Source organism: Phaenicophaeus curvirostris, chromosome 2 (assembly GCF_032191515.1).
Source record: "Phaenicophaeus curvirostris isolate KB17595 chromosome 2, BPBGC_Pcur_1.0, whole genome shotgun sequence".
NCBI classification, from domain to species: domain Eukaryota; kingdom Metazoa; phylum Chordata; class Aves; order Cuculiformes; family Cuculidae; genus Phaenicophaeus; species Phaenicophaeus curvirostris.
The window spans coordinates 97,481,281-97,498,532 of record NC_091393.1 but is presented as its reverse complement, the minus strand read 5'-3'; the positions used below and the strand labels follow the sequence as shown (position 1 = coordinate 97,498,532).

At 39.7% G+C, this 17,252-nt stretch overlaps 1 protein-coding gene across 1 annotated transcript in view; it reads left to right on the top strand.

Moving 5' to 3' along the window:
• Window positions 1–17,252, top strand: part of MACROD2 (mono-ADP ribosylhydrolase 2) — an 890,479-nt gene that overhangs the window by 787,201 nt on the left and 86,026 nt on the right. The window contains 1 exon segment of the mRNA XM_069850139.1: window positions 13,801–13,882. Within this exon segment, the coding sequence (XP_069706240.1) occupies window positions 13,801–13,882 (82 nt within the window).

Genomic DNA, 17,252 nt, shown 5'->3' with positions numbered 1-17,252 from the left:
AATAATGTATGTATATGGAATCCTGACTGTACCATAGAGATTTTTAACACCAAGAATTATTGAACCTGGAGAGCAACTGCAGGACAGTGAGGCGCCAGATGAAACTTCACTGCTGTAAGTTGTTGTAGCCCCCTGGCAGCTACACCGGGTTACACCAGGGACAACTTGCTCCATTCACAGCAGCCAACTCTCCTCTGCCCTCTTTGCATTCTCCCTTTTTCTGCATAGCTAAAAATGAGATAAAGATGTTGCTTTGTGATTGGAAAAGACTGAGTGTTCACTGCAGAGCCAGGCAGAATAAGAGCAGGTGCTGAGCAGTGTTTCCAGCAGGTCAGCTCCATCACAACAGGCTCAGTGCACTCCCCACTTTCGAGCACAGAGCCCCTCTGGAGCACAGCTTGGCAGCTGTGCCAAATTGAGTGCTAGTCCTGCAAGGCTGCACGATGCTGGGGGCCAGTATATGATCTCGCTATGTTTACCTTATGGATAAGATAGGCAGTGTAACTGCCCCAGGAGTGGTTTGTAAACTTACACTGTAAACGCTGTAAAATGTTTCATCTGTTCAAAGTCATCCGGTTCAAATATCCTTTTTTCTTTTCTTTCTTTTTAAAAATCTCTAGATTAATTTCTCTATTTTAAGCAGAAAAATATGTCCAAGCTTTGTAGATCAATTTTAACTACATTAGATATTGCCCACTCTTGTTTTCCTTTTTTCATTAGTTCAAGAATAAAACATAATGCTGAATAAATATACTTATCAACTATCAAGGGTAGTTGTTACTAGATGGGTTTAGTGTACTGCAGAGAAAGTTCTTTAAAACTCTAAATCTGAACATCCAGACAGATTTGTAAAAGAGAAGTTCTTGGCTAGTTTAAACCCACACAGACTGATATATATTATGGATAGACATGTGTTTAAACAAATACGAGTCATGCATAAAATATCTCCAGATTTGAGAGTTATAACAACAATGGAGCATATCACCACCAGGTCAGCCAGGAAGCCAAAACCTCTGAAAACAGGGGGCCAACCTGACTGCAGGTGGTACTCGGGCCAGATGTAAGTCATCGCTATTCTTGTTAACTAATCAGAACAGGAGAATGGTGAAGCTTTGTCAGTTTCTGGTTATTTTAGACTTAGATTTCCCCCATGAATGTGATCATGGAGAAGCAATTTTGTGCAAGGGTGGAATAGCCAAGCATATTTTTTTCAAGGCTGATACAATAGATGTGCTTGTAGGTACAAAATGTGACCTTGTGAAAGCTCTCTCTGCTCTCACTTGGAAAGGCAAACTTACGGTCATGGTGTCTCTTCAGTTACAAAGGAGAAGTGGGGGGAAAAAAAAGCCCAGACAGAGGGTGATCAGAGGGGAGGAAATCACAGCATGGGGACAGATAATGATGATACTGTCTAGTTCATATGTAATGCTTTTCAGCAGGAGTTCGCAAAATAATTTGAGAGCTACAGCTTTTACAAAGGTGAAAGGGTATCCCAGTCCTGTGTTATATCCATTAAGCCTGTTGCATCTTGTATGGATCAAAGAGAAGGAGGTAGGTCACAGCTAACACTAGTGAGCCACTATTCTCAAATGTTTTGGGCAAATGAGGAGAATACAATAAAATGTTTTCTGTCTCACTATACAATATTACTTTAAAAAGCTGTGAAGGTACCTTATACCTGAGATTGTGAAGAACTCAGTAACGAATGTGTTGCAGAAATTTTCCAGATGAAACTTGAACGGGACCATTTACAGATATTTTACTGAACAGAAGTGCCAAATCTTAGGTTAGGCTTTGGCTATGGACCAAAAATACTTTCCACAAGAGGTGATGATTATGTATGATTCATACAGTGAGTCCACATGAGTAAAAATAATACTGCTTAGCTCTCAGTGTTCAAAGTGCTTTTACATTTTCAAAGAGCTGTGCAAATATTAATTAATGGCATAAAGTAAGTTACATTTTTGTGCATTTGGCATTGACATTTTGACAATAAATGGGCTTAGAGACTTTATACACATCAGTGCATTTGAGCAGCTCATATAAATTGTTCTAATGTCCTCAATTGTATTTGTGCAACATCTTAGTAATTTAGATTTTTTTTTTTTATTTTATGATGAGCAGATAGGGCGAAGGTTATCTGTAGATAGGAACGTACTATAAATAAGGCATCTTCTTGTCCTTTTTAATAAAATGCAAATCTGTGCTTACTCACCTCTGTGGCTTGTGTGCTGTGATCTGCCGCAGAAATAAACACACTGGTAGAAGTCAGAAACCACTAAGAGACATCATTAGCATTTCAGCTGTGGAAACAGCTCTGTCCAAAAGATGGATTTTGTGGGATTGGTATACCCAAGGTTAGACATCAGGAATTGGTAAAGTGCTGGAACATCTGCTGGCTATTTTCAGAGAACAGTCAGCTTATTTCCATCTATTAAAATTAATTTAAAAGTGAACCCTTAGAGATGAGTCTTTTTTTCCCTGTGCGATCCTTGTGAAAAATGTTGGCATACGGTTGACATTTATATCCCAGTGGATTTTTTTTCTAAACAACTTATATTAAAGTTGCAATATCCTCTGTGGAAGACATTTGTCAATTGTATCAGGCTAGCTTAATGACCTTTCACATGAGGACATTTTGGTTGAACTGCAGACTGAGCTCACATGCCGAATCTATAATCACATCTACTCTGAAGCATAGATCTTCCTTACTGGTCCCAGACTCTCACAGGTGCAAATTTCCTGAAGTGCAGCCACTCACCAAGTTGACCCAGGTGCCAGCCCAAGTTCTTGAGTTCTTGTGTAATACAGATTTACGTCAAATATTCTTGTCTTGCTGCTCATCGTTCCTCCCGTTCCCCCTTCTGAGCAGCAAGAAACACACAGAGATTGCATTTAGATCATACAGACTCCTGACTTTGTTTCTTTTAGGATGCTGGGAAACAACCATTGCAAAATCTTGTGAAAATAACTCATCACTCTACAGTCATTCGTGTTTAACAGAAACACACATCATTTTGCCATACCTGCCTAAGTGTTTCAGGCATGAATAGGGTGTAATTGTGCCTGTAAGAAGTGACTTTCTACGAAGAGAAAAAAGAACTTTTGTGTAAGAAGGAAATAAATAGACTTTTTGGTTTTTTTTCAATTACATATACTTTATCTGGCATCTGTCTGCTGTGCAGTAATAAAATGATCCTGACTTGGTCTGCTTTTTTGAGGAGACACTGCAGTGAGCATCCTTGCAGTGGAAGTGTTTTTTTCTAGCAGTACTGGAAATTTAATAGCTTCCTCTTCCTCCTGGGTTCTGTCTTTTTCTGGTGGCAAAAATAATATCTCTAGCACTAGAATGAGAGACATTATGGTGTTGGAGAAAATCAGCTTTTGTCCTTTAAAAATGGTCTTTAATAGCTTGCATTAATGAGTTTAATTTGATCAGTAAATGACAGATAACTTAATCATAAAACATTTTCTTCAAGGAGAGAGATAAGGTAATATTTACATAAATGAGATTCAGTCCAGGTTTTAGAGCAATGATTTTAGAGCAGTGGTTTCAGAGCTGTTCCAAGTTATGCAACGTGGTCTATATTCTTGGTAAAGCAATTTAATATTGTTTTTAGAAGTGCTCTTTTTTATCTACAACAAACTTCGTAAATAAGAGTTTTGTAAACTTTGTGTATACTGTTCCTTTATAAACTGGGTAGCAGGTATGTTACTCCTTCACTTTCTTTCCACTGCAGGAGTTTAATCCCCTCAATGGGGAGTAATTATTAACTTTCAACACCAGTATTATCACTACCTATGTTCTCCCTTGAATAAAGAATAGAGAATATATGGAGGTGCTGGAGAGGAGAACTTGCAATACATTGCAGATGGTTGCAGTTGTAGTTCTGCTAATACAGGTTAAGTGAGCACTCTTCATCCTTTAAAATGCAGTTTTTGACACTTGTTGAATTTTTGGAAACATAGCTTTAGTCAAACAACCTAATGTCCAAAGTGCTACTGCTGTCTTCCCAGCAGGATGGGAAAGACTTATCTGCAGTGATCCAAAACCCCTTTGAAGTCAATGGCTTTTGAAAAAGAACAATGAACGTGAACATTAATGTAGGACTAAGTTGAAAATGATTAAAGAAGCAATACAAACAGAGGAAAGAACCGTTGTGAGCATCCTTTTGGGACTGCTTTCAATTGCATTAGATTTGATAGACTTCTATACCAAATCACACATTTTGCGAAACCTTTTAAGGTGAAATCTTCTAGGTTCTAGATGTGTGCACAATTTTGTACATGGGGGTCGTCCAGCTTCTTCTGATGGAAATACTTAAATAAGTTGAAATTGAGAGCAGCTTTCTAAGATTAGAATGCTTTCAAAGCCAGAATGCTTTCCCCTGTCAGTTCAGAAAATAATGTGAAAAGCCTGAGTGACAGCAGCCAAGACTTGTAAAGTACCCCAGCCCCCAAGGTAAAACCTTTGCTCGACCTCAGTGAGAAAACTGTTGCCAAGTTTATCATGACTGCAAATTTACCCTGGCTGTGACTGCACACTTAAAAGTTACTTAAGCCATCATTTGCTGCTTCTAGGAACTGTTCTGCCTGCTCTTTTTCTGCAGCTCAAACATTTATTGTGCATCCTCAGGAGCCTTCTCAGGGCTTCTCAGCAGCACAGCCAGAAACAAACGTTTCTGTCCCAGCCAGGAGATGCCAAAACACTCCTATTCCTGGGGCAGGGAAAAGCAGAGAGGCAGAGTTGTTGGGAACTGACAGAAACATGGTTCCCGCTGCTCAGGGGCCTGGGAGTCACTGCTGGCCTCTGCTTCAGCAGCGCAGCAGTGGGGACCTTTACTATCCAGAGCATGAATCCCTATTGCTCTTCCGTGCTGTTCCCCAGTCTCCGGCAGCTCTGCCTCCTCCTGATGCTCATTGTAGAATCCATACCTAAATTACTCCTGCTTTTCTGAAGGGTAGGAGGTACCATCACTTAGTCTCTCTCTGTGTTTTTAAAACCTGGGACTGTTACATACTCAGAATCCTGCATCAGCCACAAAGGTGATGGCAAGGAGGAGATGGTGTTTCTGTTTTGAAGCATGTTTTTTATTCTTGAGTGGTAGACTTTAAGAGAATAGTGCTGATTATCTAGCTGACCCTGGGAAGGACTGGAAATCGTATCAGTAGATATTATGTGGTACTACAGCAAAACTGGTAAAACCATAAGGAATACAAGAATTTTCCAAAGTGACACCTTAGCCTTGGAAGATCCAGCAAAGAGCTTTTGGTGCTAGTACAACATGGTATCTTCTGGAATTAGTCTGCCACAGGTTGGCTGTCCAAATAGGCTTAGGATGCTCATAATTATTGGAAACTTGGGGTATTTAGGTCTAAACTGTACTAAAAATTCACCAGAAAATATTTTGTAAGGTAAAATGTGGTGCAAAAACGTGGCCTGTGGAATTACAACACCCTGCTTGATTGTATGACACAATACCATCTTATTCAGCAGAGATCTACAAAGAGGCTATAATGATAACTTTAAGTAAGCTGATGATTTATCTCCTCAAAAACGCGTGGTTGTTGTAAAACTGCCTATCAGATATTTTCAGAGTACTATCCTTCACAAGTCCTTATTTAACGCAGTTATATTTGCATGCATACCCTCTCTTCACATTTGCCATTTGTCACTGAGATAGCAAATTACATTCATCAGAATCCATTCATTCCCCTGGTTTCGCTGAATACAGGATTATCTTGGCTGTGTCAGCTGCCCTATGACTGGTAACTGTGAAAAATGGAGGTCGCCTTCAGATATTCCAAACATGTATCTTCAAAGGACAGTAGGTATTAAGCTGGAAAAGATTAATGGGCTTTATGTCATCATGTTTGTGTGGTATAAAAGTGAATTGTGCAGATTGATGGATATCTTGGTAAAAACAAATGCATTTTTAAACTACTCTCTTGCCCCTTTCCTGACAAGTTGTAGTGACCATCAAAAGAAATATACTGAGACGTTGCCTTAAATCCTAGGCTAGTTTTACAGGTTTTTTCACCTTTAGGAAACTGAAAAGCTTTTAGTTTCTGAGCAAAAAACCCACATATGAACTATTAACTATTGGGGTTTTTTATAGCCTGCCTGTGTTTCTATTAGCACTACAGGACTATCGTGTCTTAATTGTCATATAATCATGCAATATGTAAGTAATTGGGACGCATACAATTTTGTTGCTAACCATTTCTAAATTCCTCAGAAAATTTTGTCATAATTTCCTATTTTAGATCCAGAGAGTTTCTTTAGGACAGCCACTCTACTTGTCTGCCAGTTCATACAAAAAAGTAACAGCTCAGCACAGAGTCACCAGGTCCAAAATGGAAAGCTCTCTCTGCCCTTGAATAATGCACTGTATTAAAAAGGTACTGGAAGCAAAGAGTAGATTCTATAAAAGAGAATAAGTGACCTTTAAGAAACAATCAATGTATGAGTATTAGGGAAAAAGTTATCATTATTGATTCTCATAACACATGGGTACATTGAAAAGGTATGTCAGAGGAAAACTGGTTGTGTGCAGTGAAACTTGTGAACTTTGCTTGTAACCATTGACAGGGCTTTTTTTTCTGTAGCATTTTTTATTGAGAGAGAACAGGAGAAAAATTCTCAGGCTCCTGGCCCAGTTCTGTTGCTTTTGTTCTCTTTCACCTTGGACACATTAAATCCCCACCTAGAGAGAAACTTCTATCAGAAGTATCACAAGGCTGGAATACTTAACCTGTGTGTGAGATCCATGGGTAAAAGTGCTTCTGCACTGGAAAAATTATGTTTTTTAATGTGTTTCAGTATTATGGAGATAGGCTTAGGCCATAGTGATAACTGCAGTGGTTTGTCTGGCACCCGTGTGATACAGGCAGTCATTTGCCCTCATCGTGTTTGATGGGAACGGTTGGACTCGATGATCTGGTGGGTCTCTTCCAACCTGGTTATTCTGTGATTCTGTGATCGGCTGAAGGTGAGCAGAGCCATAGGAATTGGCACAATAGGCAGGGAGAGACATCCTGACCATGTTTTAAAATTATCTTGGGTTTCATTGCTAAACGAGGGTACTGCGGTGGGTACTACATTTTGTTTTACAGGATTGCTGCAAAGCCTTGCATCACATTCCTTTGGGATGTTTTTTGTATTAATATTTTAAACTTGTAATAAGTTTCTGTTGGGTCTTTTTTCTTTGTTTTTAAATTGCTTTTGGACTTATAATTATCTTTCACTTCAAGCAAAGTATGCTTTCAGTCATGAAGTAGGATATTAAAGCACTAATAATAACTTTCTGTTTCTTATTTTTAACTTCAGCATGACCACCATAGAAAACATTCCATAAATCATTTTATAATTCATGTGGGTTTTATTATTTTTTCTTTCAACGACTGCCTAAGTAATATGACGGTTTAAGTAAAAGTTGCTTCCCCATAGCTAGTCCTCAGTGGGTATTTGCTCTTGGTGTGATATAACTCCTCATTACTTGCAGAAGATTTATAGTAATGTGGATTTTTGTTTAGATTTTTGCTTTGAATTCAGGGAATCTCAGACCTCAAATATATGAAAATTAGAAAGCTTTATCCTGAGAGAGTACATCTTTCTCCCTCCACTAGCAGAACTGAAGGGTGATCTAGAGATTGCCTCTTTACCTGAACTGGGCTCATTGGGGTGTCTGCAAGTTCAAGTAAGCAGGGGGCGTGTTTTGGCTCAGGTCTGCAGTGAATTTGAAGCTGGACCAGGTGTAAAGATCTTAAGGCTAGGCAACTTGCTTTTTGAACATCATTACACAGATCGTTGATTGTCAAATTCACTGTATCACCAGTCAGACACACCTGCCCTACTTAAATTTTGTTATGAGGATGGAAGCAGCACCAAAGCTTTGTATTTGCCATAAATACTTGACTGAAGTTCTTTTTGAGAGTAATTCTGCAATTATAGACCATGATGTCATGCAGAAAGCAGCAGACAGTCAGCTAGGCTCTATGCTTTAATGGTTTCTGTGAAATTAGTAATAATACCAGGAGGCTGAATTTTAATTTATGGAGCTGTGATTTGAATGGATTTTATAGGGCCTGAAGCATTCACCTTCGGAAGAAGTGAAAACTTCTGGCCTTGTCCGTGGTTTGTTTCCAAGTGGGATGCAGTCCTCTCTGCTCTTTCTTTTCAGTCAGGCAGGCTGCTATCTGGACAGCTGACCAGATGTGTGTGGTGCTTGGGAAAGGCAGCGCCTCTGGTGAAGTGGATCACAGCTGCTGCGAGGGATATGGCAGATGCCTGTGTTATTTTACAAAGCTGGTATTTCCATCTGTTAGCTGGTTGCAATAGGATTAACAGAGGATCAGATTGGGCAGAGGGTAGGCTGAAGGGGAGACTGTCAGCATCAAGAGCATCATATACTAGTACTTTAAGGGGGCAGAAACAGGTGTTGGTCTCTTTGAAGTATACCTCTGCATGTAGTCAATTCAATGTCTCAGCTCAGTGCCAGGCAGGGAGGAACTATGACAGAAAACCAGAAAAAAGAGATGGAAAATGAGGTCCCTGAAGATAAGCGCAAGAGAGAGATGTGGACTTCTGAACAGCAAAATGAGTCTTTGCCACAGAAATAGAAGAAATCTTAAACAGTGTGCAGGGAGCAACTAGGACACTTGCAGCCTGATCCTGTGGTGCATTAAAAATCTCTTCCTCCTCATTCTCTGCTTCCTACAATTAAGATTTTAATTCCACAAGAGCATGCCTTGGCAACCTGACTTAGGTGCTTTTGTTGTCACTGGTCTCAGTCAGGCAATGAAAGCCAAGAGGGCTGCATGAGCAGCCGTAGTCCGAAGAGAGGGAAAAATCAGGGACAGTGGCATGGCTGAAGGTTCAGGGCTTCCTCCCTACAGGCACTGTAGTCAAGGAGACTTAATGGGTGCAGACAGCTCTGAACTGTGACTGTTAAGGTTATGTTTCAGAAAGTATCTGAAGGTTTAGGGTAATGAAATTAGAATTTCAGAAGAACTTTAAGTCTTAAGGAGGAGAATGTTATTTCTGGCATTCCAGAGTATGGGCACTGATCCGAGCACACTGAAGTCAATAAAAAGCCTCCGTTTGGCTTCACTGAGTTTTGAATTAAGTTCACAGAATGTCTGATAAACTAAAAACGTTACTGCAGCTCCTGGTGTTCACCATCGCCTTATGACAATAGGTCCTGGTGGAATCAGGCAGGGGCATTTCACGAAAGGGATTTGCTACACATACAAAAGATAGAAAGCTGCTTTATTCTCTTTGTTGCTTGTTTAATTAATTAATTTGATTTGGGATTGGGAAACTTTTTTTTTTTCAAGTAACCATTGTTTGTCCATTATGTATTTTCTGTTAAGATGTAAATTATGGTAAAATTTGTTGCGTATAATAAAAAGCAGTCACTGCCTGCTGGGTAAATATCTGAGTACTGGGGATATGCATGAAATACTTGGGAGTGCCGAAATGAAGTTGGGTGAATTTTTGTTGCAAGTTGTTGTTTTATTAGGACACAAGATGGCAATGACATGGAAACATTCATTCCATAAAATAGTCTAGAAAGCGCTTTGATCCATTTTCTGCTTTGAATCTGTGCTTGATATATAAAGTTTGGCACCTGAGTATACCATACAGCTCTGCATATGGCAACATTTGGCGTGTCCTGTGGATTGTGCTTGGCAATGCCTCTTTGTAGTGATGTGTAAGTGCACAACTGTTACTGTCCCCTAAAACAGATAGGAAATTGAGTCAGAGGTATTGGACAATGTACCAGAGGCCACAGCAAAAGAGCTGAGATAAACACAGAGGGATATGCATATAGGTACAGCTGTAGTGTATAAATTCCTCTGTCAGTGGCTGTACACACAGATGTGCATGTACAAATGCAGTGTCCTCCCCTATACTGCAGTAAAAAGAAGGGTCCTTTAGGAAAGCTGCTGTGTATTTTTGCTTTGCTAGGAAGACAGGGCTTTTATCCTACTCAAAGGATCCATAAAAAAGGGTGTAAAGTTGTCAGAATGCATCACTAGACACTTGTTTTATTGTGGCCTCAAATGTGGTGAGTCTTGCAGTCATTTCTTCAAGCGGTGCGTGTCCATCTTGCTCTGTTTGGCTTCTGTGGGTAGAGCTGTCTCGGGTTGGCAGTGGCTATGTGTCAGTGGAGCTTGGCTGCTGTGGAAGGGTGCAGCTCCCAGCTCTGCTGTGCTGGCAGCTTTTCATCGTTCCTGTGCTGCGATGATGATGCATCTGCCCACCCCAGCCTCCCATGGAGCTCCTCTGGGCTATTAGTGGTCTATGAGTGAACTAACCCAAGGTGCATTAACTCACCAACAAACTTAAAACGCAGTAGATGCAAAGTGCTTTCAAAATCAAACAAAACCCAAGTGAACAAAAACCAGGAGGAAATAGTTTTGCTAGCTTCTTTATATTAAGATCAACAATGCTTCTATCAAGACCAACAATGCTTTTATAGCAAGTGGAGGGGATTTTCAGTTCATTAGATTTGGCTATATCCTTGTAAAATCCTGGCATTAATGACTGACTCCAGGTCCATTCCACTGCAAAACAACTTGAGCCCTGTGAGCCATGCAGAGCCCCAGAAGTTTACTGATCCTTACCTGGCACAGCTAGCAAAACCACTGGGCAGGTATCCCCCTCAAAATTAAATGAAGCCTCATAAAGAGAACAGGGCCCAAGAAAAAAATATTGAAAAAAAATATTAAAGTGTACTCGCAGCCTTGAGCTGTGAAGCTGCCTACTAAGTGAATAGTTCATGCAATTTAACTCCCTTCTTCCTGTGTTGCAGCACTTTTAATTTTGGGGTTCTTTGATCCACCTATTCATTGCTGTGAAGCAAGCAGAATTTAATCAGGCTCTGACAGCGGATGGTTGATTTTAATACCGGCCTCCAAAAAAGAGCTGCCAATCAAGGTTGAGCTTTAATACCTTCAACTTGCAGCTCTGTTAAAGTTCTGCTACAGTTGAGTGGTGCTTGGTCAGCTGTGGAGGAGCTGGGCATCTACAAAAGGTGCTGGGGGCTTCTTGGGCATGCTTGGGGGAGTCCCTAGGGGCTACTCCCTGCCCCCTGTAAAGGGGCAGCATGAAATGTCTAATCAAGTTGGCATTTCCTAGCCACATGGGAGGAGAGATTTCCTCTTTGAATCAGAGCAGCTTTCATAAGTGTGCATCCCAAAAGGACTGCTGAGCTTTTGTGAGCCAGCAGGCAAGGTAGATTGGGAGTCACTTGGATTAAACATTTCCTTATTGAAGCTAGAATGGGAACAGTGAGGACAAGGGTTACTTTCTGTACCTAATTTCGAGTTACTTTAGCTGGGGATGTTAGATAAAATAGTCGGTGACTGGCAGGATGATACAATATGGTTTAATTTCAGATTTACTATCTGCCAACACATGCCATTCAATCAGATAAACACAGGATTTCAGCTGTCATCACAATATCTTATGCATACTTAAAAATAGAGCACTTTTTCTCACACCAAGAAGAAATTGAACAGGTTTATATATACAGGATGTATACAATCAGAAAGCTAGAAATTTTGAAATAGTCTGCCGTTTCTAGAGAGATTCCCTATCTTTAAATTAAGGAATTATATTAGAAGTAGAAGAAATTCTCAGGATTGTAGAAGCTTTATCATTGTCAGCTTCACAGAATAAATAAAAGTAAAGGGAACACCTTGAGAAGTTGAACTATATAAATGAGGGAAATGTCTGTGGTATTTACAGCAGAGTATATGAGACTATATAGGAAGTAAGATGACTCAGGACTTCCCTGCATGGGAATATCATTCCTCTTCTGGTTTGTAAGTTTCCATGCTTGCTCTTTTGTCTGTTCTGGTTCACCTATTTGATCTATGACTGTAATGCGTGAATATCTGCTCTGCTCAGGAGGGTGAAGGTAGAAGATGACAATCTAACATCACCCCAGTACTATCCTAAACCAATTTTCATAATAAATGTAATTTAAGCATTCACTGTCTAAAGCTTCCCTCCTGAAAACACACAATGTTACTGAGGTGGAAACTCTTGTATAGGTAAAATGTGACACTTCTTTCCACTGGTGCTTTACATAATAAATTTGTGAGTACACAGATGAGTATGTTTTTTTGACTGGAGCACGTAGCCAGTATTTGGGTTCTTTATTATATCCCTTGTGAAGAGCAGGTGATGATATGGTCCAGCCGGGTTTGTTTATGAGGGAGGCACAAAACAGCTTGTTTCTGTGAACATCATATGAGCAGGCAGCAACAGGCAGTTTTCTTGCTCACAAATCTGCTGACATGCTTCCTCAGCAAGCGCTGTCTGTCCTGCTGCTCTCTCTTATACTCACAAGTCTCCTTCTTCCTTCTCACCCACATAACCTCTACCTTCAGTCTTATATTTCCTACCTAGTTTACTCTCTCAGGTTTTGGAGTTAGCTTTGATTCAGAGACATCCTTGTTAGCAATTTCTAATTTCTAGCATTTTCTAGCCTGTTCTCATTCCCTTCTGTATTCTACCAGGCTGCTCTGAAATGAGCTCTAAAATAACATCCTGAGATGATCAGTGAAGTGGTATCTTTGAAGCCAGGGCTTGTACTTTGCTTCAAAGAGGAACTCTAGCATAAGGACAGCATTTTCTAATGAAGATAAGGAAAAGAAGGCATTTTTTTGAGAGCGTTCCTCCTACCTATTTCCCTGCAGGGGGGTAAGCTGGTGCATTTTCTAGCATGTGCAGGGGCACTCTTGAGGAGTTCAACAGCAACAGATCCGCTTATTGCCCATGAAAACATGAGGACAGCATAATGCAAGCCAAGATGATGAATTTCCTATTGCTTAGGCTTCATCCATTTCTGCTTAAGCTCTCATGCACTTCAGAGAAACACTGGCTTATGGGGTTGTGGGTCCCTCAGCTCAGCCTTGAGAGGGTCTTTTTTACTTCCACAGCTCCTTCCTGGAGCTGGGTTTTGGCTGCAGAGGCAGTTTGTGCTGGGCTATGCAAACAGATGAAACAAAGAAATTGCAAGGCTGAAGTAAAGACCAGTGTGGGTGGTTTTCAGTCTTAAAGGCTTTGGAATTCTGTTTGTTTTTTATTTTGTTTGGCTTTTTATTGGTCTCTCTTAGAAAAGCCTTTCACATACAATGATCTCCCAAACAATTTATTCGAAATCATTGGTGGGTGGTGCATACATTATGGTCTGTGGTTTCATTGATATGCTCAGCCTTGCTAAGTAGATGGCATATTAAATGTTTTATTTACCCTGTGTGCTACCTGTCATCTAATCAGCTTTTGGTTTTGCTGCATTCTGCTTGTATTATAGCAAGAGTAAGGGGTTTCATGTAAATTAAAACCACATGAAACCTTTTAAAGCCATTTTAAAATACTAAATGCTTTTGCAAATAGGTTTGTCGGACAAGGATTGGAAAGAGCTCTTTGCTTACCCATTTGCTCTTTTGTATGCTTATTAGAAGCCCCCCATGTGACTCTTCCATCAAACATTGCATCCCAGTACTCATCTAGAATGCCGAAAGTCATTTATACGGTGCTCAAGAGTGGTTTGCATAAACAGGAGGCAGTTAACAAAGAATACAGTTGTGAGATGTGATTGCAAATGTTATTTATAAATTACAACACAGATGCACAATAAAGTCAAAACATGCATCCCTGTGATGTTTACTTGGTTGCTTGGAGCATAAAAGCATGTTGGTTTAAAAGTTTCTTTGCCTTTATTAACTGTTATCGCCCATGTTTGTTATTGTGATCATTGTGAATAATTTTGTTTCTTGCAGGTGGATCGCATCATCTTCTGTGTCTTTTTGGAGGTTGACTACAAAATTTTCAAGAAGAAAATGGGCGAGTTTTTCCCTCTAGGTAGGTATAGCAACCGGGTGCCATCTGACTTTAAAAAGTGCTACAGCAAAAAGACAACAGTTGGCGTCCTTTCATCTTTCCCTGCCTAAGCCAAATATTAAAATGTGAACTTTCTATTAGATCAGCTGCACATAGAGGCTCTGATCCTGGACAAATGCAGACATTTAAAATTTGTGAACCGGTAAAACAACTTGTGATACTACTTTTGCAAAATCAAGGCCTGCTCTTGTATGCTCAGTACAGCTTATTTCTCAATTGTCTGCTGTATCTGTACCTCCTCCTGAAACCTGGTGCATGGCACTGGGTCTCTTGACTCTGAGAAGAGAGTGGTTTGCACTAATATATGTAGCTCTTAGTGTATATTGCTTTTCCATGCACTTTGTACACACTTTACTCTTTCATTAACAATGCTGGTAGGGTTTCTCTAGGTCTGAAAAGATACCGCAGGGGTTAGAGCCCAACTGTGTCTGAACGAGAACATTAAACTTGAGCTGTCCCTGTGCAAGAATGAATGGGAGAAAGATGGCTCTCACTGGAGCACTTGGGAAATGTTAGCCATTCATCTTACATTTCACACAGGAGGTTACTTTCTAGAATTTAAGAAAATCTGGTGGATAGTAAATTTGTCAATCCTCCTTGCCCCCATACACTTATGATTTATTTTTATCATTTATCATTACAAATCTTTGTTCAGGTTTTTTATCAACCCTAACCTTCTCCTGTTTGATTTTGTTTTCTATGACATCAGTCCTACTATATGTGACAAGATCCAGATTTTAGTATTTTGTTTTATCACCCATTTCAGAAGTGGCAGTCACTTAAATACACCCCACACTATTCATCTGGTGGAAAGGGCCTTTGAGTAATAGGAAGCAGAGCTTTGGTGTGTTGTGAATCTCCGTTAATTCTACAGGACTGTATGGAAATGGTAATTTCTGTCTCATCTAACTAGAACAAAGCTTTTTGTAGATGACACTGTAATCTACAGTTTGCAATGACTGACAGCTGAAATGTAAAGACCTATTGAATTATTCAGGTAGCAGAAAATGGTTTCTAACTGCTTAATAATATTTTTGTCTGGAGCACATTGAACATGCATTTCAAAGACTACGTTCATGTCTAATCCATTCATTGTGTGATTTTATTTTTTTGGACCTGTACCCCAACACATAGGATAAAGTGACAGTACCCTGCCTGCTGTTGCTGGTTCTCTACCTGCCCTTTAGATTAAGTGAGAGTAGACTACAGTGTCAATTTGTCAACAAATTAGAGTATTAATGCTCAGTTTCACCATTATGGTCTTTGCAATCGTGGATTAAATCCTCATGGTGTTGTTATAAATTTAAAACCCACTTGGGTTTGAAAGCCTGAGAGACAAGAAGATACTTCAGAGTTGAAGCATGGCAAGCCCAAAGGGGGAAAGAGAGGAATATGGGAGATTTCTTTTTTGAAATTTTCCAAACCTGATGTGGTTGAACTCCTGTCTACAGAGAATCTGTGTGGGTGTCATGTTATTATAAAGACTATAATTGCATTATGCCACACTGTATAGATAATCAGTTGTATCATAGTTTTAAAAGTGTGTTTATTGCCATGCATCTATTGCCATGGAAACTTTTACAATATTTTTGCTTGATCTAAATCTGGGAATTTGATGTCTGACCAAAGAGACGTGATTGTGGTGGGGACTCTCTATAGTGCAGCGAATTCCAGTGGTTTTTAGGTATGTGACTATCGAAAAAGTTCATTCAGTGCTTACACAGACAGCTGTCCAGAGAAAGATGTTCCAGTTCTCAGCAGCCATAGTTTGATGTAGATTGCTAAAAAATCTTAGGATCCATTTTCATAGACTCCCTGCTGCTGTTTTCTCATAACTAGTGATTCTGATTACCAGATTTGATATGCCTTAATGATGCTGGTTTCCAGAAGGACCTGAGCACCTACTAGCTGGTGAGGTGGAGCTTTAAAAGGAACCCATTTAGCATCTAAACATCATAAAGCATCTATCTCTGACTCAGTGAAGGATTTCCTGTGGCTGGATCAGTAGTCAGTGATTCAGAAGATCTGATTTTAATGTCTTGCATCACCATGGACATTTGATATGCTATAGGAACCGCTTAGATCTTCAACTTGTGAGAAGATAGGGAGAGGCTGGAAAGATGCATGCTACCTAAATGATTCTCCATTAGTCCCCCTGGAGAAATGATCAGTTTCTGAGTCTCTCCTGGAGGAGTGCCCTAATGGTTAATATAGAATCTAAAGCTTTCTTTGCCATCTTGAATTGACATTTTTTACAGAGTACTGCCACTTCTGCAGATGTCAGCTGAAGTCATCCCCATCCTAAATTGCCTATAGCCTGCTGTGGAGAACATCAGCTTAGAGTCTGGATGGTGATCACTAGATGACCATCATGCCTACTGTTTGTTCCTTTTTTCTGGTCTCTTGTGAACTGCCATCTGTGTTTAACATAGTAGATTTTGATGAGTTATCCACAGACTCTCCTACCGTAGGGACAGACCATCTCTCTGTGGGACTGCTTTCTTGCACAGAGGACTTAATCAACGTAGCTGTGTGTCGAGGAGTTAGCAATTGTCTCTACCTTTGGCAATAAATTCCTGATATTTAGACTGTGAAAAGAATTATCAAAACTCCAGTGGTTTCGGTTTGTTTTTTTTTTTTTAACTGAATCTATTAATGTAGAGAAATGAAAGTCTTTAAGGATAGACTTGCCCTATATTTAAATTGATAGGATACTATCTGAACACTCACAGGAGAGACTAGCATTGAGATATTACTTTAAGCTTAGAGAAAAAACATTGAGACATTTTTAAATTGTGTCTTGCATTCAGAAACATTATGAAATATATCTACTTTAATAGATATGGACAAAAAATGCTTAGAAAGAAGAATATATTCATGAAATTCTATACATAAATAGTTGTTACTTTAAATCTGGTGCAATAATAAATCCAAGAAGACATCCAAGTGCTTCAGCTAGTCAAGTGATAATGAAATGAAGCTAGAGTTACACCTCACTGCATTAGAGTAAGTGGAACATAGATATAAGGAAATTGTTCCATTAGTTGAACATATCATTAGGCCTGTTTTGCAAGTGGAATGCCAAAGAAATTAGTCGAGTGATAGTACTGATATTAAGACAACTGCCAAGAACCTTGTCATTTGCAAACTTTAAATATATAGGGGGAAGAGACAGACTTCTAAGTAATTTCACATCTTAGGAGTGTAGCAAAGCTGTTCAGTAACAGACCAGTTGTCGCAGTCTTATCGTTTTTGATTAATCTCAGTAATCAGTAGCCTGTACAGATCCTGAGCGAAAACCAGAGTGCTTCAAGGGGGAGTGCACTTAATC